Genomic DNA, 24,727 nt, shown 5'->3' on the forward strand with positions numbered 1-24,727 from the left:
GCAAAGGAGAACCCCAAATGACATCTAGTCCCATACAAATGCTAGAGGTCTAAGAATCACCTTGCCTAGAAATGTAAATAAACTGGAGTTCCCACTGTGGTGTAGTGGGTTAAGAATCTGAATGCAGTAGCTTGGGTCACTGTGGAGGTATGGGTTGGATTCCTGCAGTGTGTTAACAGATTCTGCTTGGATTCAATCCCTGGCCCAGGAAATTTCATATGGCATGGGCCATTAAAATAAAGAAAGAAAGAAGGAAGGAGAAAGAAAGAAAAGAAAGAGAGAGAGAGAGGAAGGAAGGAAGGGAGGAAGGAAGGAAGGAAGGAAGACAGACAGGCAGACAGACAGAAAGAAAAGAAGTAGCCAACATTGCTGTAGACGGCGTCTAACCAAGATGACAAATTAAGACTTCATACTCCAACTAAACATGAAACCCTTTCTTCTTGTCTCTCCTTTATTGTGACATGTAACACCCTGTCTTCACCCCACATTCCCATGGCTAACTAGATCAGACTTGTCCCCACTCACTGAGAAATCTCACCAGCAATACCCATCTTTGAGAGGCCTTTAGGATAATTCTTTATTTTAGGCTAGAACATTCTTTTCTCACATGTGCTAAAACCCTGACTGATCCCTGTCTTATATGAGTAAATGTAGCCATCCTCATGAGTAAATCTATTCCCTGGTTAGGAGTGGATTAGAATGGGAAAATGGTCAGAAGCCTCTCCTTGACTCTAGGAGACACTGCACTAAGTGCTAAGACCCTCGCCGCATAAATAAAATCATTCAACTTTCTGGCCAAGATTGTTCTTGAAAATAGGATAGCCTTTGATTATCTTTTAGCTGAGCAAGGAGATGTGTGTGTGTGTGTGTGTGTGGGGTGACCAACATCCCCTGCTGTACCTGGATTGACACTTCTGGGGAAGACAAAAGTCAGTTACGTAAGATCCCTGAGAAAGCCACTTAGTTTAAAAGGGTGATTCCTTCAATGGGGTCTTCCTTTGATTGGTTTGGGTGGGTCTTGCAGACCATGGCTCCAAAGAGCACTTCAAATGTTAGGAATTTTTCTGTTAATTATAATCATACTATTCCCCCTGGTGCATTGTATTCTCTCAAAAAGTTTAACTAAATGCATGTTCACAGCACACTAACCACCAAGCAAATGGCCTCTCTAAGAGGAGAACATTAGAAAAGCAATGAAGAGAATGACTGACTTAAAATCTGTGAACCCAAGACCGTGATCTGTGAATAGCACAGAGACTAAGCAAAAATGTCATGCCACATGTCACACCAAGGATCAACAAAACTGCAGAGTAGTAGCTGAGAGTGATGCTGCTAATACTCTTTTTTTTCCCCCATTCTGCAGCATGTGGAGTTCCTGGGCCAGGGATCATATCTGAAATGCACTTGCAACCTACACCACAGCTGTGGCAACACAGGCTCCTTTAACACACTATGCTTGGGCCAGGGATTGAACGTGTGTCCTGGCACTGCAGAACCATTGCTGATTTCATTGCTCCACAGTGGGAACTCCAATATATATATTTTTAAATCACATCTCTAGTTAAGTTAAGCATCTGTGTGGTAAAGACTTCTGATATTCCCTTCCCCCCAAGCAGAAGGTGTTCTGACCTAAAAATAATCTTTTTTTTTTTTTTTTCCTTTTGCCAGTAGATTTTTGTCCTCTTTTCTTATCTTCCATCAGTTCACCCTTCTACTTGCTAGATGGGATGTGGCTTGGTTCAATTCATAAAGTGCCTAATAAAGCAAATTAGATCTTTGATTATTTTCTTCCTTTTCTTTTCTTTTTTCTTTGGCTGTGCCACAGCATGCAAAATTTCCTGGGCCAGGGATTGAAATCAAATGCACTCCACAGAGGCTACCTGAGCCACAGCAGTGACAACACCAGATCCTTAACCCGCTAAGTCACATGGGAATCCCCAGATCTTCGAATGTGCTCAGTTGAATTTTGTTTTCTAATAGGGCTGGGCCCTTATGACCTAATCATCTGCTAAAGGCCTCACCTCCTAATACCATCACGTTGGGCACTAGGTTTCAACATATGAATTTTGGAGGAGTAAACACACTGAGATCATAACCTTCCACTCCAGGGCCTCCTCTCAATTCATGTTCTTCTCATATGTCATAAACTCAAAAGTCTGAATCCAAAGTCTCATCTAAAATATCATCTGGAGTTCCCATCGTGGCGCAATGGTTAACGAACCCGACTAGGAACCATGAGGTTGCGGGTTCGGTCCCTGCCCTTGCTCAGTGGGTTAACGATCCGGCGTTGCCGTGAGCTGTGGTGTAGGTTGCAGATGTGGCTCGGATCCAGCGTTGCTGTGGCTCTAGCGTAGGCTGGTGGCTACAGCTCCGATTTGACCCCTAGCCTGGGAACCTCCATATGCCGCAGGAGCGGCCCAAGAAAATGGCAAAAAGACAAAAATAAAATGAAATGAAATGAAATAAAGTAAAATAAAATAAAATAAAATAAAATATCATCTAAATAAGATATGGGTGAGACTCTAGCTATGAACCTATGAAATCAAATAGATATGTGCTTCTGAAACCGAGTGACCCTCTCAGGTACAAATTTCTTCCGTGTCCCCCATTTCTTATCTGTAAGAAATCGTCTTCATTCAGCCTCCCTGACCTTCCCTGAGTTCCAAAAGGCCGATGCAACCACGTGCTGGTCAGAGAAGGGAGGGGATAGTGAAACATAGGAAGAACAGTCAAGAAACAACAGTGCAGCCATGGGGCAGGGTCCTCTGCCCTCCTTGGAGAATGTACATAACAATACCTTTGGGTTCTTGTGCAGGAACTAAGGCTCCCACCCAGATGGAGGATGGTAACTTTAGGCTGAGCACAGGATCCTGACACCCACCACCCTGTTACCTCACCACCAACCAGTCAGAAGAAAGTCTGCACACAGTGTAACATAAGCAAGACTCTGACCTCCTCTGCAAATTAACTGCAAGTAATTGATTAACTGCAATTAACTTCCCCTTTCTCCCTTTAAAAACTTTCATGGTCAAGCAGAATTTTGGAGTTGGTTCTTGAACATGAGTCTGCCTTCTCCTCAGGTTGCTGGTCTCCCGAATAAAGCAAGCTTTCCCTTCCAACCAGCATTTGTCTCTGGAGGACTGGCTCTCCAGTGGTAGAAGCTAAATCTGAGTTCCATAACATTTCCAAAATATAGTAATGGGACAGGCGTGGGGAGACTTTCCTGTTCCAAAGGGGAGAAAGAGAAAAGAAACATCAGTAACAGGTCCAAGGTGAGTCCAAAACCTAACGGAACAGACAATAAGTCTAAGTCTCTAGAGCTTGACTTCCAGACCCACTAGGACAAGAGTTGGACCTCGGAGGCTCAAGGCAATCCTGACCTCATGACCCTGCTGGGTGCACCCTCCACCACTGCATGCATGCATTCCAATACCTGCAGCTCTCCTAGACTAGAATCGCATGCCAGGGACTCTACAGGCTGTGTGTTGGGGGCTGAGGGGTGGGGTTGGCCCTGCCCCCATGGCTCTGCTGGGCACTGCCTTAGGGCAGGCTCTCTGAGATGACTCCACCCCACAGCAGCACCCTGCCTGGGTTACATACCAAGCAGCAACCCTACTTGGGTTGCATACCAAGCAGCAACCCTGCCAGCTGGATCAATCCTGGGTGGCTCCAGGCTGTTCTATCCTTTGAAATCTGTCTGGAGAAGCCCTGCTCACATGCTTTGCTGGACTCTGCATATGCCACACAAGGGGCTGCTGGAGCCTCTCCTGGCACAGCAGAGGAACGCAGCATCAGAACCTAGGAAGTACAGCCTGCAATGTGAGGAGGTGCCCCATGCAGCAGTTTTTCCTCTGCAATTGTTCTGACTCCCAGACCCTTGCATTCAGAGCCTGTGATGGAAGGGACAGCCCAAGGATCTCCAAATTGTCTGTACAATAGGTTCTGGCTTTCATTTAGATGGATGACCAATCTTCTCAAAATCTAGATGAATAGCTCTTGGTTTCTGTTGAGATGGCCAAGCATGGTCATATCCTTATTAAATTTGGCCAAACCTTCTCTATTCTCTCCCAAAGGAGCTTTTTCATTTCTTTCCATATGAACAGGCTGAGAATTTTCCAAACTCAAGTTATGCTTCCTTTTTGTTTAAGAATTTTCTTTTTTCTCTCGTCTCACATTTTACTATAAGCATGCAAGAGAGGCTGGTGATTTGCTTAAATATTAAAACTTATTGCTCACAAGTTCTACTTTGCACAAAGCACTAAGACATGAGTGCAATTCAGCTTTTCCACTTTAAAATAAAGATCACGTTTCCTTCATTTTCTAATAACGTACTCCTTATTTCTAAGACCTTGTCTGAATGGCCTGTACCACCAAATTTCTACCAGCATTCTGTTCACGACTGCTTAAGTATTCTAAGAATAGAATGTATTTTCTTCCAGCTCCAATCCCTTCTAGGCTTATCCATTACCCAATTCCAAAGCTGCTTCTACATTTTTAGGTGTAAAACTGAGCAGGATCCTGTGGGGCTCCTGGGCACACAAGCCTTTCTGTGTCCCCTGTTTCTTGCTTATAGGGAATAGACTTCTGCCTCCATAACCTTCCCTGAGTTCCAAAGGGCAGGTTCAAACAGTTGCTAATCAGGGAAGGGAGGGGATGCAGAGACCAGAGAGGAACAGTCAGGAGACAACAGTACAGCCTTGGGGCAGGTCCTGGTTAATTCCCAAAAAATATACATTACAGTATCTTTGAGCTCTTCTACAGAACTAAAACCCCCAGCAAATGGAAAATGCTAATGACTTGTTAAAGGATTCTTCATTCTAGAGAGAAAGTCACAGTTTGATAACCTCCAGAACCACAGAAGCTTATCAGGAGACCCATGAGGCCAGATTAAAGGAATACAAGCCCTGCACACAGCTTATCAGCAACCCCACCCTTGCACTATTGCTATAAAAATCCCCACCAAATCCTCTGGTGTGGGTGGGGAGGGCACACAATTTTTGAAGGCTTGAGCCCACTGAGTCGCCTTTGGTCTGGCAAAGCAATAAAGTTGTTTGTTTGTTTGTTTGTTTGTTTTCCTCCTCACCCAAAAGTCTGTCTCCAAGATTGAAGTTGGCACACAGAAACTGGATTTTGGCAACAGGTGTGCAGCATCCTTACTTCTTGATTCCAATTCTCTGTACTAATCAGGGTTCTCCAGAGAAATAGAACCAATAGGAGACAAAATATATATAGGATATCATATATATATATATATATATGTATATATATGTGTATGACTATAAATAGGATATATATATATATATGACTATAAATAGGGTATATATATATGACTGTAAATAGGGTATATGTATATATGACTGTAAATAGGATATATATATATGACTATAAATAGGATATATATATATATGACTATAAACAGGGTGTATATATATATATGACTATAAACAGGGGATATATATATATATATATATATATCCTTGAAAGAAAATGAACAATGCTAAGAGTGGAGAGTTGAATTTATTCAGTGTCTTTCTAAGGACTATAGCCTAGGAGACAAACTTTCGGATAATGCTGAGAAACTGTTCTTTCCAAGGAGTTAAGGGAAGGTCAGTATGCATGTGATTTTGGTGAAGGGGCACATGCAGCCAGACACACGTCTCAGTAGAAAAGCATTTTAGTGCTTTTCTACGTATTGGGAGATAGGAGAATCCAGGTTTATAAAAAATTGCTCCTAAAAATATCTAACTATCTGGTTTCCTGTTCTGCAAGGATTCTGCCTGTTCTCAGAGCAGAGTGCCTCATTCCTGCTCTCTGCTCTGAATTCCTTTCAGGCTGTGTTGAAGGTCAGCTACCATAGTAGCTAATGACTTAATTCTTTTAGGACTGAATTTGGGGCAATACGTAAGAGGAGAATAATTACAGAAATTGGCTTGGGTGGTTACAGAGTCTGAGAAGTTCTGAGTTACTCTCTTCAAGCTAGAGAACTAGGAATGCTGGGAATGTAATTCGGTCTGAGCCCCAAGACCTGAGAATTGAGCAGCTGCTGGTATAAGACAGGATCTGAGTCTGAAGACCAGGAGTGGTGACATCCAAGGGCAGAATAGGACAGATGACTCAACTTGAGAGGGAGGGAGAACTAGACCTTCCTTGGGTTTTTGGTTCTATTCAGGCCATCAACGGACTAGCCTACCCGTGCTAGAGAGGGCCATCTTCTTTACTCACTTGACCAATTCAAAGAGACTCGCTAGTCTCTTTGGAAAATACCTTCAAATACACACTTAGAAATAATGATTTACTCGCTATCTGGGCATCTCTTACCCAACCAAGTTGGCTCATAACATTAAGCATCCCAAGTGCCATCCAAAAGAACTTTCTGTGATGATGGAAAGTTCTAATATGGCTATCATATTAGAACTGCACTGTCCAATATGGTAGCCCCTAGACACATGTGGCTAATTTTTTTTTTTCCTTTTTTAGTCATACCCACATCCTATGGAAGTTACTGGGCCATGGACTGAATCCAAGCCACCCCTCCAACCTATACCAAGGCTGTGGCAACACTGGATCCTCAACCCACTCTCCCATGCTGGGGATCAAACCCATGCCTCAGCAACAACCTGAGCCACCACAGAGACAATGCCAGATCTTTAACCTCCTGCACCAGAGCAGGAACTCCCACCTGTGGTTACTGAGCCTTTGAAATATGGCTAATGCCACTGAGGGAGGCTGAGCTTTTCATTACATTTTATTTCAATTAATTGTGGTTTAAAATTTAAAAGTCCCTTGTGGCTCATGGCTACCATATTGGCCAGTGCAAGCCAAGAAGCATTAATAGCCTTCTAAGTACCATTGGTAGGAAAAGGGATGGCAGAGGCAAGGGTTTGCTTGGGAAAAGGTAGGGAGCACTGAGAGTGCATGCGGGTATCACAACAAGAAGGGAGTGCACAGCAGCATCACATGGGGGAAAAGTGGGATAAGAACTACAAACAATCCTTTAAAAAATGTAAACACCCATTCTTAGCGTTCTTCAGGATTCATCATTTACAGGCTCTTTTTCTTTGTAAGTATTACCCTATAGTACATATTCCATTCACACCACATACTGACAGGTGAACACATTACCTAGGAGGTCACGTTAGGCAGGAAGAATTCAGACCTCCAAAAAGCAGATCCTAAAATATCAGAGGTGTAATTTCTTAAAGACAGTCTATGCCACTTCCTTGAGGCCATCATACAGACACTTACTATGTGATTTCATTACATGAACCCTGAGCAGTCCAGCCTAGTCAGAGTTGATATACGGAATGAAATTCAGAAAGCTGTTAACAAAGGCTTTTCCCAATTGCAATAATAACTCATAAAGGGACAGACTTATTTAGTGCGAGGAATGTTTTAGGTTATAGGTGCTAACCTAACAAAATATGAAGGTAACTTGCTTGTCTTCCTCCGGTTCCAGATTTCCAAAACTGCCCCATATTAAATACAATGAAACAGTTTACTATCTACTAGAAGTTTGCATTTTTTTTTTTTACTTTAGCTACTTTCCAAGGGATATATAAAATGTGGTCCTGTATTGTATTTGAGACATCAAATAATACGTATATTAAAAATTAATGCGTGTAATGGGAAATTTTCAGGGTGTTTTTATCTCAATGGGTTTTATAAAGGAATAAAGTATTAGATCTATGTACTCGGTGACAATTCATTTATACCATGAACAGGTTTATACATCAGTGGATTACCTCTGTACTTATTGCCTTCGGATCGGGAGACAGTTTTCTGGAACCGGCATACCTTAGCAGTTTGCTGTTACATGTAACCATAATAATGAAACAGTTTACCAAGTTCATCCCAAAGGCATGAGCTCTCATCTTATACATGATTAGGGCTTTATCATGACATGATGTTTCAGTTTAAGGCCATTTCTAGCTTGCATATTCTATGAGGCTATAATATTTAGGGAAGGAGACTGCCACACTTTTCTTGTTAGATTCCAAGAACAAAAATGTTTACTAGATTTATTTCTACACTCTTCTTGGTTATGATGCAGAGGAATGATGGGTTCAATTCACCCTGTGCTCCCATAATGGCAGATCCCATGGACACCATGGTTTCCGTATGTCTGCAAGGTGTTAGGGGAACATGCTTTGGGAAGGAAGCTTCCCAGCTTTTTCCTCAACCCAAACAGTTTGGTTTTTATGTTTTATCTGTTGACATTCCTTGTGAGATTTTGTTTGAAAAGTGGTTCCATTATTACCGCCAAAAAAATGTTGCAAACACACACATGCACACAATTCACTGTACATGGATGTATGCATGGTCAACATGAATCTGTGATGAGGTTGTCCCCCACCTGTTCCTCCCGGTCCCCTCTCTGCCCATCTACACCCTGCCCTGGGCTCCAGGGGGCTAATCTTTAGGGATAAGTCATGAGCTACTCTGTGTGTTGCTCCCTGGCTTCTCAGAGATTTAGGCAACAGGAGGCCATTCAGGAGCCTTCAGAGCAGGAGAGGTGGAAATTAGATGTTTATTTCTCCTTCTGTCTCCCTGAAAAATCCTGGGGGCTGGCTGTGTCCCCAAGTGGCCAACTCCACAGAACTATCCTCTCCAAGTTCAAACCATTCATGTCAGGACCATGCACTGCCTTTTCTAATCCTCTAAACCTGCCCAACTCTGTAAAGAGTGTCGCATTAAACTCTCCTTGAGTGACCTAGTATGGGGTGTCATTTGTTTCTTGCTCAGACTCCAAGTAATACACACATGTGTACTTGTGCACACACACAGTAATGTGCACACATGACTGTACACATACACACATGCACACATGCACCTGTACACACAGAGAAAACCCACACCTCCAAACTACCGCAAAATCAGCATCACAATAAACAATTCATAAAGGAAAAAGAAGATTCTCATCTCTCCTCTTTGTAATTTTTTCTGGAATTACAGAGAAAATTATACAAAATATTTTTTTTGGACATGTCTGAGGCATACAGAAGTTCTCAGGGCAAGGACTGAACCCGAGCCACAGCAATGACAAGGACAACCACCAGGCCGTTGGGGAATTCCGAGACACAGTGTCTTTAATGTTAGAATATGAGTTTATTTAATTGTTCAGTTGGTTAAAATTACTCCTTACTACAATTGGAACTGGACATATCCTTCAAATCAGCAATAACACTTCTAGTAAACTATCCTTTGGAAATGCGCAAGTGCCCACAAATGTATGTTTAAGGATGCATGTCAGAGGGGAAAAAGCAACACTATATAAAATGTTTTAAATTGAGAAAATTCTTTTTTTTTTTTTTGTCTTTTGTCTTTTCAGGGTTGCACCTGCAGCACATGGAGGTTCCCAGGCTACGGGTCGAATTGGAGCTACAGCTTGCGGCCTACGCCAGAGCCACAGCATCTCCAGATCCAAGCCACATCTGCGACCTACACCACAGCTCATGGCAACGCCAGATCCTTAACCCACTGAGCGAAGCCAGGGATCGAACCTGCAACCTCATGGTTTCTGCAACACGACGGGAACCCCTAGATTGAGAAAATTCTTAATGGCGATCTTTAGGGAAACAAATTTTGGTATATTTACATTATGCAATTCTATGGAGAGAATAAAAAGAATAAGAATATGATCTGAAATGGAAAGAGGTTAAAAACAAGTTGAACTACAAATAACTCATATGGTGTTACTCCTTCTTACAAAATAATTACACATGCCAGGCATAGTTATACATGTAAAGTCAGGCAGGTGGTTCTGGAAGGTGTTTTGCGTGTTTGTCTCTCGAAAGAAAAACTGGACAGTGGCGGCAGTGTGAGGAGCAGGTGGCAAAGGACCCTGCATTCAACTGTAAATGAGAGAGAAGAGCTGAAGTTATTTGGTAGAAAATACATCCAACATATGAACCAACACTATATATTGCCAAACACTACTTCTCCACCTCTTGATCTTTTAGTGTAACAAATATCAATGTGGACAAGCACATACACCTGAACTTGTCTGTATCTGTTTTTAGAATTGTATATGTGAAAGGTTTTCCTGCAGTCTCACATGTTACTAATTCATGTTGCCAAAAGCTCCTATGGGTGTTTTTTACTCACCAATTTTTGGAGGGGAGTGTAAACATCCTAACGTATTTGACTATTTTGCCATAGTTTAAACTTCATATTTATCCAGTTATACATATATCCTCTTTATAAGTAATTATTAACTATCATTCAAGTGTGTATTTACAAAGAAAAGTAAAAGTTCAGAGGAATAACTGATGAGATCATCCTGATAGATGATTCTCTACCCTTTAGTTAATTTTCAAGTGTTTTTAAATTATCCAAAATATTTTTCAAACAATAGCAAAGAGAACATAATAGGTATGCTTTTGTCTGGCTTAGAAGTTTACATTTTCTTCCTGCAAAGTACTCTATCAATGCTACTAGCTTATCTTGTAAGGTTAAAATACAACCAAATAGGAAAATCAGATATCATTTGTTATGAAGAAATTAAAATATCAAGGCAACATATTTTAGAAAGGAAATAAAATTTCTTAAATCCTACACAAAAAGTTGTAAAATAAATAGCTTAGTATAACATAGTCATTAACATGTGAACGAGTGTGAAATATTTATTTTAGGCTTATTTATTCTCAGGTATTTTATATGAAGTTAGAGAAAACATTTAAAACATAGTTAAATGTCCCCTCCCCGTAAAAAAAAAAAAAAAATCCAAATTGGCAAGATTTTTGTTGTTGTTGCCTTTTTAGGGCCACAGGTGCGGCACATGGAAGTTCCCAGGCCAGGGGTTGAATCGCAGCTGTGGCCGCTGGCCTACACCACAGCCACAGCAACACCAGATCTGAGCTGCATATGTGACCTGCACCACAGCTCACAGCAACACTGGATCCTTAACCCACTGAGCAAGGCCAGGGATCAAACCTGTGTCCTCATGGGCACTAGTCAGGTTCATTACTGCTGAGCCACAATGGGAATTCCAGCAAGGTTTTTTTAATATGAGCCAAAGAAATAGTTGCAACAGCATAGAAACAAATAAATGAAAAGGTGACCTGGGGCACATTCATAGAAAACACTCAAAAAAGTTGATGAAAAGTCTGACAGGTAAAACTTTAAAATGCTTAAATTTTTTGAAAACTTCCCTACAATTCTTGGAAATGCCCATATGTAAAATTTAAAAAATAGTTTTTTTGTTTGTTTGTTTTGCTTTGCTTTGCTTTTTAGGGACACACATGCATCACATGGAAGTTTCCAGGCTAGGAGTCGAATTGGAGCTACAACTGCTGGTCTACACCACAGCCACAGCAATGGGGGATCCAAGGGATGTCTGCAACCCATACCACAGCTCACGGCAATGACAGATCCCCAACCCACTGAGTGGGGCCAGGCATCAAACCCGCATACTCATGGATACTAGTTGGGTCTGTTTCCACTAAGCCACAACGGGAATTCCAAAAGTTGATTGTAAAATATTATTTTACATGTATTTATTAGTAATTTCCTGGTACGTCATCTACTTTGAATCTCTGCGTGATTACGGAGGATTCAGGAGAGATAAGAAGAGAAAATCAGACAAGGGTCACATGAACATCGACCTTGAATACCATTCTAAGCCATAATACCATTCTAAGCATAGGGAGGGTTATTGGGGGATTTTGTAAGTGTGATGGAGGTTATTTGGTGTGCATTTTGAAATGATTTCTTTAGCATCAAGTGGAAGAAAGGTGGGGACAAGATCAACATCACACATCAAGTTAGGAAAACATTAGGATAATTCAGCAGAAGGAAAACAATGGACAGAGTTGAATGAGCAGAATGAATGAGATTTCAGTGCTGGGTATTTGGGAAGGGAGTCTGTTGTAACTTCTTGAGCAACATGTGAGTATCAGAAGAAGGGCCTCCTGGGCCTTCAGGATGCCATTTTCCACTATCCTTTCGGCATCAACCTCTCCCCATAGAAATGCAGGTCCAATTGTGGCTGGAGACCAAGAATTTATGGTTATGCCTGTGCTATCCTAAAGTATCTCCTTGGCATGTGGATTATTTCATGCATACTGAAACAACCAAAGCCCCAAAGAACACAGGAAATATTTCTTTTACTCCCCCCAGCTGCCTAGGAATTTAGATAGAGGGCCTACTCCTGGATAGACTGTCACCAGTGACTCCTGCACAAAAATGTAGGCTGGGAGTTCCCCTTGTGGCACAGCAGAAACAAATCTGACTAGCGGGATCGATCCCTGTCGTCGCTCAGTTGGTCGGGGATCCTGGGTTACTGAGAGCTGTGGTGTAGGTCGCAGATGCGGCTCAGACCTGGTGTTGCTGTGGCTGTGCTGTAGGCTGGCAGCTGTAGCTCTGGCAACTGTAGGTCTGGTAGCTCTGATTCGATCCCTAGCCTGGGAACTTCCATATGCTTTGGGTGCAGCCCTAAAAGAAAAAAAAAAAAAAGTGGGCTGGATGTGGAGGGGGGAACCCTGAGAAATGAAAGTCCTCTCCTGCCCCATTGTCTCTGCAGGGCCCAGCAAACATTTCTTCACCAAACATTGTTCTTTCTCAGGTCAGCTACCGTCCTCCCTCTTTCCACAGCCAACACCCTCCTTTGCCTTTAGTTGAAGATGGTGTGAAGGGGAGGGTTTCAGCCACTTGGCGATTTACTCTTTTCTCCTGAGTTTCCCATGTGTACACGTTATTAAACTTTTCTCACATCGATTTAAGTCTTAGATCAGCCAGAAGGACCTAGACGGAGAGAGGAAATTCTTTCTCCCTATTAACTGGCAACGAGTATGGGGGGTAGCTTTATTGGCTGGACACTGATGCAGTTAAGAGATCCTGGGAGCACTGAAAAAAGCATTCAGAAGGGGAGAGGTCTTACCCATCCCCTGCCTCCTGGAGCCTCGCCTGCAGGGTCTGTGGGAAATAGGAGTGGTAAGAGGTTTTCTCTCCCCTAAAATTAAGTTGGCCGGAGAAAATGTGTGTCAGGCTAGCTCCTTGGAAATTTTGTTTGCTTTCCTCCTGCTAATCTGTCCCATGTCAATTTAACTCTTAGAACAGCCAGAAGAACCTAGAAGGGTAGGGGGAAATCTCTTCCTCCCTGACACCAGTTATGAAGGTTAAACCCTAAGATAGTCAGGCTTTGCCTCCTGGTGGTTTCTGAAGAGGACAGAATACCGTCTTGCCCTGACCACTTGTCAGGATCCTTTCTGAGACTGTGACCCCCAGGGAACAAGTGTCAATCACAGAGGTGGCACTGATGCAGTAGATGTGTGGCCCACGTTTTAGCTCAGGAAGCATAGTTTCTGAAGGTCGAGCAAGGTAGGCAGATGCAGAAAGCACAGAATGTCTCGAAAGAAGTACTTCATGCTATTTTGGTCTCAGAACACAGGTGTATTAGGTAATCCAACAGCAGGAAGAGGCACCCCAACTGAAGGGCAGAGCTGAGTCCAAGGAACCCCAGCAGAAACAGGAACTTGGACTAGGAGTGTCTTGAGTCAATCAACGAGCCTCCTACTGCTGGTCTGTCAAGCTCTGGTCATTCCACGGTGGGTGGAGAAAGCAGCCAAGAAAAGTCAACGTTGTGAACAAACATGTCTAAGTGGACTAATCCACTTTCCAGCATGATTAAATAAGGAAACAAATAATACTAGGGAGACAGAAAAACAAGCTCCCTCCCAAAGGACGGGGGCAACAGAATAGCATCCAGAGGAAGAACATTCAGAAAAAATGGCACGTGATAGCAACTGGAAGATTTCAAGATGAATCCTCAAGAGAATGAAAGAAGACAGTGGAAATAGGTTAAGCTAATAAGCAACAAGAATTGATAAAATAGAACATGAATTGGAGTGGGATTATACAAAGAGGACTAACAAGAAAACTAAAAAATATAAACTAAAATAAAATCCAAGCTGAATATAATAAAGAACAGAACTATGACGATAGGAATGTGATCAGCGATGGGACAAATCTGAGAAGCTTTCCAAAGCACAAGAAAACTTTAAAGAAAGGAAGTCTGATTAGTACAGAGATCATTTCTGTTCTTGAAGAAGAGATGAAAGCAAATAGATCAGAAGCTATAATCAAAGAGATGAAAGAGCCCTAGCCAGACAGATTTACAGTTGCTCACCTTATTGGAGGCAAAATTAATTAAAAATATTTCCACAGGTGGTACTCCTGAACAGAGAGAATTAAAAATATGTCATTTTACTTTCACTCTGAAAGTTAGAGCAATAGAACAATAAGGATAATATTCATAATTGAAAAGTATTACATTTATTGATATCTTAACATTGTGCTAGTGATGCTTCTAGACACCTTATGGTTAGTCATTCATTTAATCATGTTATTGTTTCTGATTTGCAGATAAGGAAACCAAGTCACAGAAGGGGCAAAGCAGCTTGACAAAGATCACACAGCCAGCATGCATCAGAAGCGGAATACAAAGCCAAGGACTCTGGTTATGGGTTCATATTGTGAAGACCATTTTAGAAAGTAAAAAGCAGTAAAACATACAACAGATTATATAACTTCACAGCAGCAAAGAAGATAAAAACAACAAAAACAGTATGTGTGCTCCAAAAGAAGCAAAAGCACACAAGTGAGTATATACGCACACACACACACACACACACACACACACACACACACACACACTGGAAGGCACAAAAATGACACAAGTACCACTGAATGCAACATTGTAATAACAAATACGAACCAATTAACTTTCTAGAACAGAAAATTTTTTTAGGCAAAAACCGAATTCCAACAATGTTCATCAGCCCTTTGGTATCGACAGGGGACTAGTTCTGGGATCCCGGCAGAGAACAAAGCCAGATTCTCAAGTTCCTTATATAAAATGGTGTGGTATATGCATATTGCCTATGCACATCTCTTGTATGCTTTAAATTATCTCCGGATTACTTACAATATCAAGTACAATGTAAGCACTATATATAAATAGCTGCCTGCACACAGCAAATTCAAGTTTTGCTTTTTGGGAACTTTTTGGAATTTTTTCCCAAATATTTTTGATCTGTGGATCCAGGTTGAATCTGTAGATATGGAACCTACTAATATGGAGGACTGACTGTGTTTCTTTGGAAAAATACAGCAAATACAGAAAGATATTTTAAAAATGGAAGGAAGTGACAGGATAGGAAAAGATAGATCTAACAAGTGCAGTAAAAGGAAATCAAAAATTGAAGTATTAACATCAAAGAAAACTGAATTCAAAATTTAAAAATTTAGGAGTTCTCGTCGTGGCACAGTGGTTAACGAATCCGACTAGGAACCATGAGGTTGCGGGTTCGATCCCTGGCCTTGGTTAGTGGGTTAAAGATCTGGCCTTGCTGTGAGCTGTGGTGTAGGTTGCAGACACGGCTCGGATCCCGAGGCTAAGGCTCTGATTAGACCCATAGCCTGGGAATCTCCATATGCCGCCGCGGAAGCAGCCCTAGAAAAGGCAAAAAGACAAAAAAAAAAAAAAAAAAAAAAAAAAATTTAAAAAATTTAGAAGAGGCGAGGGGTAATTTTTTCTAAACGGTGCAGTTGTTAAAGGAGATATAATTCCTATAAGCTTGTAGGTGTCACATACATTTTTACCAAAACATATTCATTATAAGCTACCATTATTTAACACTAAGAGAAAGGAACAATTAAGATGATGTTAATAGGCTATCATTGAATAATCTAGTCAATGAAAAATAATCTAGATATAATGAATAATATTGAATTAATTATGTACATTCAATTTTGCGCTCAGCAGAGAAAATTCACCTTACTTTTTGACATCTTTGGGCATTTGTAAATTTGATTATTTATGAGCCACAAAGTGAAGTCCAATAAGTTCCTATCAATATGAAGCATTGACATTGTCTCTACATCAGTGTAGTAAATCTAGTAATAAATAAAAGATAAAAACTTTTTAAAAGAAATATGAAAATTCTTATGTAAAAAAAGAAATAAAAACTGCAAAATGTGTAAAATTATACAGGTGCATTAAGGTAATTTCACTTTCTTCTTTTGATCAAAATTTTGCACTTTTCAAAATTTCTGACAAAGAACATATATGTATTTTGAAACACCCTCAAATATAATTTTTAAGTATAAAAATAGCAACATAAAGAAAACAAAATATAAAAACTTCTGAAGTAAGGCCAATGCAGTATTGAAAAAAAAAACATAACTATATGTGCTTTTAATGGGAAAAAGGCTAATAAAAATTCATATGTAAACATTTACCACAGAATCAATAAAAATTTTAACAAAAACTCTAGGAAAGCATGATGAAAGTATTAAGAAATAAAAAAGAGTGACTTAGTAATTAAAAAGAATTTAATGGATAAATAAATCCAAGAACTGTTAATTTGAAAATGATAATTTACTTAACTCGGCTATAGTGCACCTGGCAAAAATAATAGCAAGAAAATGAAAGTACATATGTATTCCAACCAACAAAAATAGAAATATAATCACAGATTTTAATGACATTTTTTCAAGTATTATGAGGTACTTCAGACAATTTTATGCTAATAAAATTTAAAATCTGGCTTGAGGGAGTTCCCGTCGTGGCTCAGTGGTTACCAAACCTTACTAGTAACAATGAGGTTGCAGGTTCGATCCCTGGCCTCGCTCAGTGGGTTAAGGATCTGGCATTGCCATGAGCTGTGGTGTAGTTCAAAGATGTGGCTCAGACCCCAAGTTGCTGTGGCTCTGGTGTAGGCCAGCAGCTACAGCTCCAGTTGGACCCCTAGCCTGGGAACTTCCATATGCTGTGGGTGCAGCCCTAAAAAAGACCAAGAAAGACCAAAAAAAAAAAAATTAAATTAAATTAAATACATAAATAAAATATAAAAAAATTGACTTGAAAGTACAGAATCTAAGAAATCAATAACTAAAATTAATACACATATATGCATCAAAACTGATTTAACATATTAGTTAGCAATGAAAGGAATTTTATTTCCCAAATAATATTGATATCAACATCTGACAAAAGTAATGATTGAAATAAAATGCAGAACTCCTGAATATAGTACTAGCAAATTAAATTCACCAATGTATTACAAGGATGATAATGTGAGCACCTTTGCTCAGGAACGCGAAAGCCTTCCACATTAGAAAAATCAAATATGTGACACACCGCATTGATGGTAAGAAAACCTGTCCAATCTAAGCAGTGTAAGGGTTGGGAGGAAGAGATCTCACTTAGAATGATAAGTGCAGCCCTCCTGCCCAGAAACGCCCCCAGCCACACATACATGCACACACAATGGACTACACAGTGCCCAAGGCTTTCTTTCAAGAGCCATGAAAATGAACAGAATTTGATTTCCATTCTTAATATTTAAAAGAATAGCAGAATTCCCCTTGTGGCTCAGTAGTAATTAACCTGACTAATATCCATGAGAACACAGGCCCAATCCCTGGTCCTGCTTAGTGGGTTAAGGATCTGGTGTTGCTATGAGCTGAGGTGTAGGTTGCAGACTTGGCCCAGATCCTGTGTTGCTGTAGCTGCTGTAGCTGTGGTGTAGGCAGGCAGGAAGCTGCAGCTCTGATTAGACCCCTAGCCTGGGAACTTCCATATGCCACAGATATGGCCCTTAAAAAAACTAACTAACTAAATAAAATTACTATGTCTAGTCACTTATGATGGAGCATGATAATGTGAGAAAAAAGAATGTATACATGTATGTGTAACCGGGTCACCTTGCTGTGCAATATAAAATTGACAGAACACTGTAAACCAGCTATAATGGAAAAAATAAAAATCATTGTAAATGAGAAAAAATAAGTAAATAAAAATAAAACAATAGCAATCTTCCTAATTTACTCATAGAATGATACATCCTCAAAAATTGTGTCTAATGGCAAAAAACAAAAAGGATTTGGTATTGTAGTCAGAAATACAAATATATATAATATATATATATATCATTGCAAATTTTTTGTTCTAGCCAGTTTAATTAAACTACAGAAATAAATGAGATATAAATAGTACAAATGAGATAAAATGTTTATTTCTGATGATTAGATTGCATGCCTAGAAAATTGTAGACTTATCTGAAAAACAAATAAAATGGATAAGAAAATATATGGCCAACTCTAAAACATACACACACATAACACACACACATGCACACACACACACAGAAGCTTTTTGTACACCAGAAATAACTAATTAGAGAGCTTCACTCTTCACTGAAAACAATTCCATTCACAAAGGTAAAACAAAAACTATCTGGGACCAAATTTTAAAAAGTGAAAAATCTCTATCAAAAAACTTTAACATTTAAAGTTGGGAATACAAGACTTCAGTAAAGGGTTGATATATCATTCTTTTTGATGAAAAAGCACAATTTTATAAAGCTGTCAAATTACCCCCAGGTATTTATAATTATATTTATAGTTGTTACCCAATGATATAATGTAACATAATTCATCACTATAATTCAAAATTTCTAATATAAAATTATAATTGTGAATGTAATTCATGGGCTGATAAATCAATATTGCCTTGAAATGAGCCCTAATACATAAAGACATTTACCATATGAAAATGATAGCACTGCAGATGCATAGAAGAGTTAGAAATTTGAAAAATGGTGTAATGACAATTGGCTAATCAGATAACATCATCTTTCATGGAAATGTTTCCATTCACAAAATCAATACAAAAAATAATCAAGGACCAAAAATTAAAAAGTACAAACCTATTTTAAGAATACCATAAGAAGACTTCTGAAATAAAAAATAAATCCAATACTGTACAAAATTTAATGCATCAGAATTGAGAATGCCTTTTCAAGCAAATGGCCAAGCCACATTTACAAAATGCTTGCTGTGTTACTAAATGAAATTTTAAATGTTTTTGCAAAAATATATATCTATGTGTGTATGTTATTAAAAAGGTAAATGATGAAAGAAAAAATGAAGTAAAGTATTTGCAATATTAGATTTCAAATGATTAAATAATTTTCATAATAAAATGGCATAACCTTTTGGGAGCATAATTATACAAAAGTATCAAAACCCTTAAAATCTTCATAATATTTCATCATCAATTCTCTTCCTAGGAATTTTTCCTAAGAAATTAACATACATATGTTCAAAGTTTATCTACTAGGACATCCATTGCAGCATTGTTTAGACTAGTTTTAAAAAATAGAATCAATGTGGTTATGCTATATCAGTGATTAGAAAACGTTTAGTATCACTGTGCACTTTTTGTTTTTGTTTTTGTTTTGGCTGTACCTGTAGCACAGGGAAAGTCCTGGGCCAGGGATCTAACCTGAGCCTCAGCTGTAACCAGAGCCACAGCAGTGACAGCACCAGATCCTTCCTTAGCCTGCTAGGCCACCAGGGAATTCTACTGCTTGCTTTTTCTATGAGAGTGTGTGTGTGTGTGTGTGTGTGTGTGTGTGTGTGTGTGTGTGTGTGTGTGTGTGTGTGTGTGTGTGTGTGGCATCCCCTATCGTCATCCTCTTCAATTTGCCCCCAAAGAATCTCCAATACAGAATCCACTAAGGTCCTGTAGTTGAGATGTCCAGCCCCCATTGCCTGTCTCATGAATGCGTCAGTTTTTTTTTTTTTTTCCCTCTATAGGTTATTTTCCCATATAGGTTATTTTCCCCATAGAGCTTACAGCAAAATATGGAGTCCACTTCCCTGTGCTATACAGCAGGTCCTTGCCAGCTATCTATTTGATACATAGGAATGCGTATGTGCTAATCCCATCCCTCACGATTTATCCCTCCCCTCCATAGTTTCCCTTTTGGTAACCATAATTTGATTTCGAAATCTGTGAGTTTGTTTCTGTTTTATAAATAAGTTATTTTGCATCATTTTTATTAGATTCCACATCTTATTAAGAATTTTAAATGTTCTTAATAAGAATTCTTAATAAGAAGAATTATATGATTTTTATTGTCATCTATAAATTTATGTTTATATCATCCTCAAAATGTAGAAGTTATGTCATAGACACACACACACACACACACACACACACATTTTGTTAGCCTCTGTGTAAAATAATTAGACAGGGTATTTTATCCTGATTCTTAGTCATGTTACCCACTAAGGTGTTTATTATACTTTGTAATATTATTTAAACCCAAACTTTAAGAGAAAAGTAAATATTATCTGCATACTATACTGGAGTCAGTCACAGGTTTTATCTACTATATACAGTATAATCTCTTAGCTTAAAATAGTCATTTCTAAATCAATTGGTGGAAAGAAACATATTTAATGGATATATTATTTCTAACCCACTTTTTAAAATATCTAAGACATAAGAGAGAACTTTAATTTCAGCATATTTACTTTTGAGATACAATTTCTGTAGGTCTTCAGAGGAAGAAATATATCAATTAAAATGTTTATTATATAATTTTTGTCTAGTCATGGTAGTAGATTCTTTGGTGAGTGTATAGTAAGGAAATAAGCAATTATAAAAAGAAGAATTCTGTAGTTACTTTTATTCTCTGGGTTTGAATAATATTTTACATTTACATAAAGGATGATGTACACATCTATTCTTTGTGACTTATTCACTTTTATCTTTAAATTCCAAATTTTAAAATTGCTGAGAAGTCAGACAGGGGATATTAAGTTAGAATGAATATAAAACTTCAAAATATTGTAACATAAATTCTTAAACTTGAGGTGTTATATGAATACTTTAGAAGCAATATATTTAGACTTTTTGTATAATAATTATCACGGTGAATCTGGCATCACTGAATTTAGAATACTTCTAGATTATAATACATTGTATAATATTTGTCCACAGATTCAATAAATAACCTTTACTCCAGATACAAATATCTGTCTTTATTTTACATTTACAAAAACCTATGCTTATTTGCATGTACAGGCCGAGTTTCTATTTCATCTAAGTCTATGATCAAATTCTGACTTTTCCATTTTTTTCCCCACTTTGTAAAGAGGCAAAAAAAAAAAAAGTGACATCAATGTCAAAATCCTCTGAAACAGAAATATCCAGAGAGCTGGCAAACTCGACAGTCATGGGACCAAGTTCAATCAATTATCTGAGGAGAATTGCTAACTATGTGTAATTATTTTAATATGTATCATTAGGCCATATTTTTGTAGTGTGCAATTCCACTTTTACATTGTTTCCTTGTTTCCAGCCCAAGGACATATTTCAGTATTATAATTTGTTCCTCTTAATGTGACGATTATTTGTGTTTTAGGAGTGATTTGTAGATTTTTTTGACAAGGGACAGGGGGATCTTCATATTATAAATAAATTACAGAAAATTGGAACCAAACTACCGTTACTTATTGTTATGCTGACAGTTTAAAGGATTCACAGTTCATGAGCTTTGCTACCAAAATTTCAAGACCTTCTCTCTCTGTTAGAAATACCAGTATCTCCATCATTGTTGACAGCATTTTCTCTTCCATATGGCTTGTTTTGTGTATCCACTATGTCTGCCCTGCCCTGCCTGCATTTAAAGAATAATAAAGCTTTTTTTGGGGGGGGGGCGGGGTCCATCTTCTGGCTCAGACCATCCCCCCAAGGTCTGAGCAAACCAGAACCAGGAGGATCTAGAGTTGTTGTGCAGACTAACTAATTTGATCCATATAAGGTTCTCTTGCCAGCAGCATTTTTTAGATGGGGAAAGGGGGCCAGAGACAAAAATAACCTGCCTGGGGAGCAGCCAGGATCTGAATCCAGGTTTCTCATCTCCAAATCCTTGCACTTTGCCTCCACCACATTGGAGGACAAGGTGCATTAGTAGTAAGTAGAGTAAGGTTAGCCTTTTGTCACCTGAAGTTGCCATTTTTGTTGGATCAGCCAGGAAGGTAGTCACAACAGGAAGTTCAGGACCCCTGACACCCCACAGTGGCACCAAGACGTTATGATCTCAAGCATGCCCATCTCAGTGCGTCGGAGGTTGGAAGTACCACTCGGCATCTGGGGAAGACAATGCTCCTTCCTTGTGTGTCTAAAATAACGCAGAGACGTTCTTACCTCCTTTTATTTCATCTTTCTCAGGTGAAGGTCTGAGTGCCATTCTGTCCTGGGGAACAGTGACAGCTCAGGGCTGTCAGCCCCAACAGAAGGCTCTGTTGATGAGTATGACATCTTTTTCATAAGAATTAAAGATCTAATCTGACCAGAGCTCCACTGATGCTGATCAGAGAGAGGGTTTTCTTCAGAAATGGAAGACACATGATTGCCTTTTACGGGCGAGATATTCTAATTATTCAGTGGGGATTCATTCCAGGTTGCAGGATTTTTATTGGAAACCATTTAATTTTCAGTACCTGTCATTCCAAGTGGACAATGAGGAGGCACATCTAAGAATTACTGAAGCACAAGGCCAGGGCCTCTGTCATTTGCATGCACCCATATAATATAAGTTTTATCTTCTTTTCACATAGGAAGGCAGTGAAATTGCAGATATCATCCACAGACTGCTGCAGAGCATATTGGTCGTAGCAAAACTGTTAATAGTAATAATAATTTGGGAAATTCAATTTTAGGAACTAGCTATATTTACCCACACAAGGAGAAGTTTCTCAGACATTAACTGGAGCAAACCCAGGGGAAAATGTGTATTTCCCTCTTGCTCTTCTGTTGTTTTACTGTTCACCATGTTTGAAATGAAACCCAGGGCATTCTTTCCCGAAGCAACTTGGTCATTTTCATCATGCAGAGGAAACAAAAAGCAGACAGATGAGTAAGAAGAAAAGAAACTGTAAGCAGATAAGCGAGAGTTGAAACCTCTAAATTGTGTTGCTAATGTTTACTGCTGGTTGATGTGGTCTACTAAAGCAATCTGTGAAATATTACATTTGGCCTGCACAGCTGAGGAGTATGCCCAAGCCAGCCAGGGATGTTCCCATGCTAAGCTCTTACGCTCATGCTGCTCACATCTGAAGAGATGCTGTTTGTCACCATTCAAATCAGGCTTCTAGAAGACACCTTGTCTTCAGAAAATATCACCTTGTCAATACATCTGTGTTTTATACATTGCAAAATTCTTCCAGGAAGTGCTTTCAGAATGGTGTTCTTACAGCACTGCCTTTCCAACTGTTTAAGATTCCCACAGCTTGGCCTTCAAGTCTTCTCAAGCTCCCTCCACACATTTGTCATCGGCTCACAGCATCCTCCCAAAGCCACCACCAGCACGGCCAGGAGCAGTCAAATGAGACCCCTGTGATCTTAGAAAGGTGGGCCAAGGAGCTGTTCTCCTCTCCTGGGGAGGAGCTGCGGGCTGCCCTTGGAGGAGGCGCTTGGGAAACTTAAACGAAGGAATGGGGGACAGAAAGAGAGCTGGAAAGGCAGCAGGATGGTGAAGAATGGAGCTGGTGATGAAACGGCTCCGGGTTCACAGAGCAGGAGGAAGGAGGGTCCAGGTAGGATAATGGGTGTGGAATGGGGCTTCTGCCTGGGTTCCTGCAGTTTTTACTGTTCTGCCCTCGATTCAAGAAATACTAATTAAGTAAGTGGTCATTAGAACTAATTGTTTCTTTAATGGACTCTGTCTGATATAAGCTTCAACACGTCCTACAAATCAGGGCTTTGGGGGGAGTTCCCTGGTGGCCTCGTGGTTAAGGATCCAGTTCATCCCTGGCCTGGGAACTTTCACAAGCTGCAATAAATAAATAATTAAATAAATAAGGGGCTTTGAGGAGCATATAAAAATTAGGAACCCAACCACGAGAAGAAGGCAATAAGTTATGGCCATGAGTCAAAGGGATCTGGTGCCTTTCTAATGAGTTCATTTTCTGCTCACTGAAGGCCTCAGAGCTCTTCTGGAGTTTCTCTGTTGCCAGCTCTAAAGGTAAACTCTGATCAACACACTGGACCAGTGGCATCCAGGTATCCATAAAGCTCCATCACACAGCATCTCAGGCTTTGCAATCCCCACCCAGTGCCGAAGCCTCACTGTGTAGCCCCTATGAGCCGGATTTAGGGAAAGTGATCTGAGGGGAGCCCAGTGTCAAAAAATTCATCTCCACCCTTGGATCACAAGCAGCGTGGGACCAAAAGTTTTTGAACAACAAACCATTTGAGAGTGTGTAACGTGCTTGTGAAAATATTCAAGGCATAATTAGATAAATAACAGATCCAGTGTCTATTTTTACTTTGCCTTGATGAGAAGCTTTGCAGGAGAGACTGCTGGTAGTTAATTCTCCTTAACAACAATCTGTGTAATCACAAACCCCAATTAGCCGTGCCTGTTCTGTGCTATACAAACTATTTCCTTAGCGCTTCACATCACTACTTTGTAATTAGCTTTCATCTACACGAGCTTTGACTAAAAAAATATAAAAGAGTGTAAGTGATTGTACTGCCACTCAGTATTCTGAGAAATAATCGCCTGCGATTTCAATCAGATTAATTTTATCACCCGTATTAAGGAAAATTACCTCCCTCTTCACTCTCTACAGCTGAGGGCTATTTCATTTCCTGAGATGTTCATAAAAGCATAATATAAAGCAATCTGTAATTGTAAATATCCTTCCCTAATAACTTTGAGATATTTCCTTAATACATCTTTACATTTGGAGTTTCCGTCCCATAAAATACAGTAACAAGTGCTCTATTATGTTTTAAGTGTGTGCTGTTAAGCTGGACACCTCGGCGCTGTCCTTCCTGTTTTTACATAGGGTTATATTTAACTTGCAGATAATGGGAACAAGGTTTAAAAGTGATGGAGCGGAATAATGGCGTTACAGCAATAAT

At 39.6% G+C, this 24,727-nt stretch overlaps 1 protein-coding gene across 13 annotated transcripts in view; it reads right to left on the reverse strand.

Moving 5' to 3' along the window:
- Positions 1–24,727, reverse strand: part of TMEM182 (transmembrane protein 182) — a 352,761-nt gene that overhangs the window by 173,937 nt on the left and 154,097 nt on the right. Inside the window, exon 7 of one of the 13 annotated variants that reach the window (XR_014839658.1) lies at positions 9,739–9,851. The exons of 9 other annotated variants lie outside the window; for them this stretch is intronic. Coding sequence is in view for 1 of the 4 variants with exons in the window: in XM_013995906.3 (XP_013851360.2) it covers positions 9,733–9,851 (119 nt within the window). In the remaining 3 variants the exon portion in view is untranslated. Of the gene's footprint in view, positions 1–6,456; positions 9,852–20,814; positions 23,631–24,727 lie in introns of those variants that run through there. 3 more of the 13 variants (XM_013995906.3, XM_021087120.2, XR_014839661.1) reach the window with 3 other exon arrangements.

This window comes from Sus scrofa, chromosome 3 (assembly GCF_054392235.1).
Source record: "Sus scrofa isolate SSC_HxYL_T2T_F1_AM1 chromosome 3, Sscrofa_HxYL_maternal_Yorkshire_Landrace_v2.0, whole genome shotgun sequence".
In the NCBI taxonomy this organism is placed as follows: Eukaryota; Metazoa; Chordata; class Mammalia; order Artiodactyla; family Suidae; genus Sus; species Sus scrofa.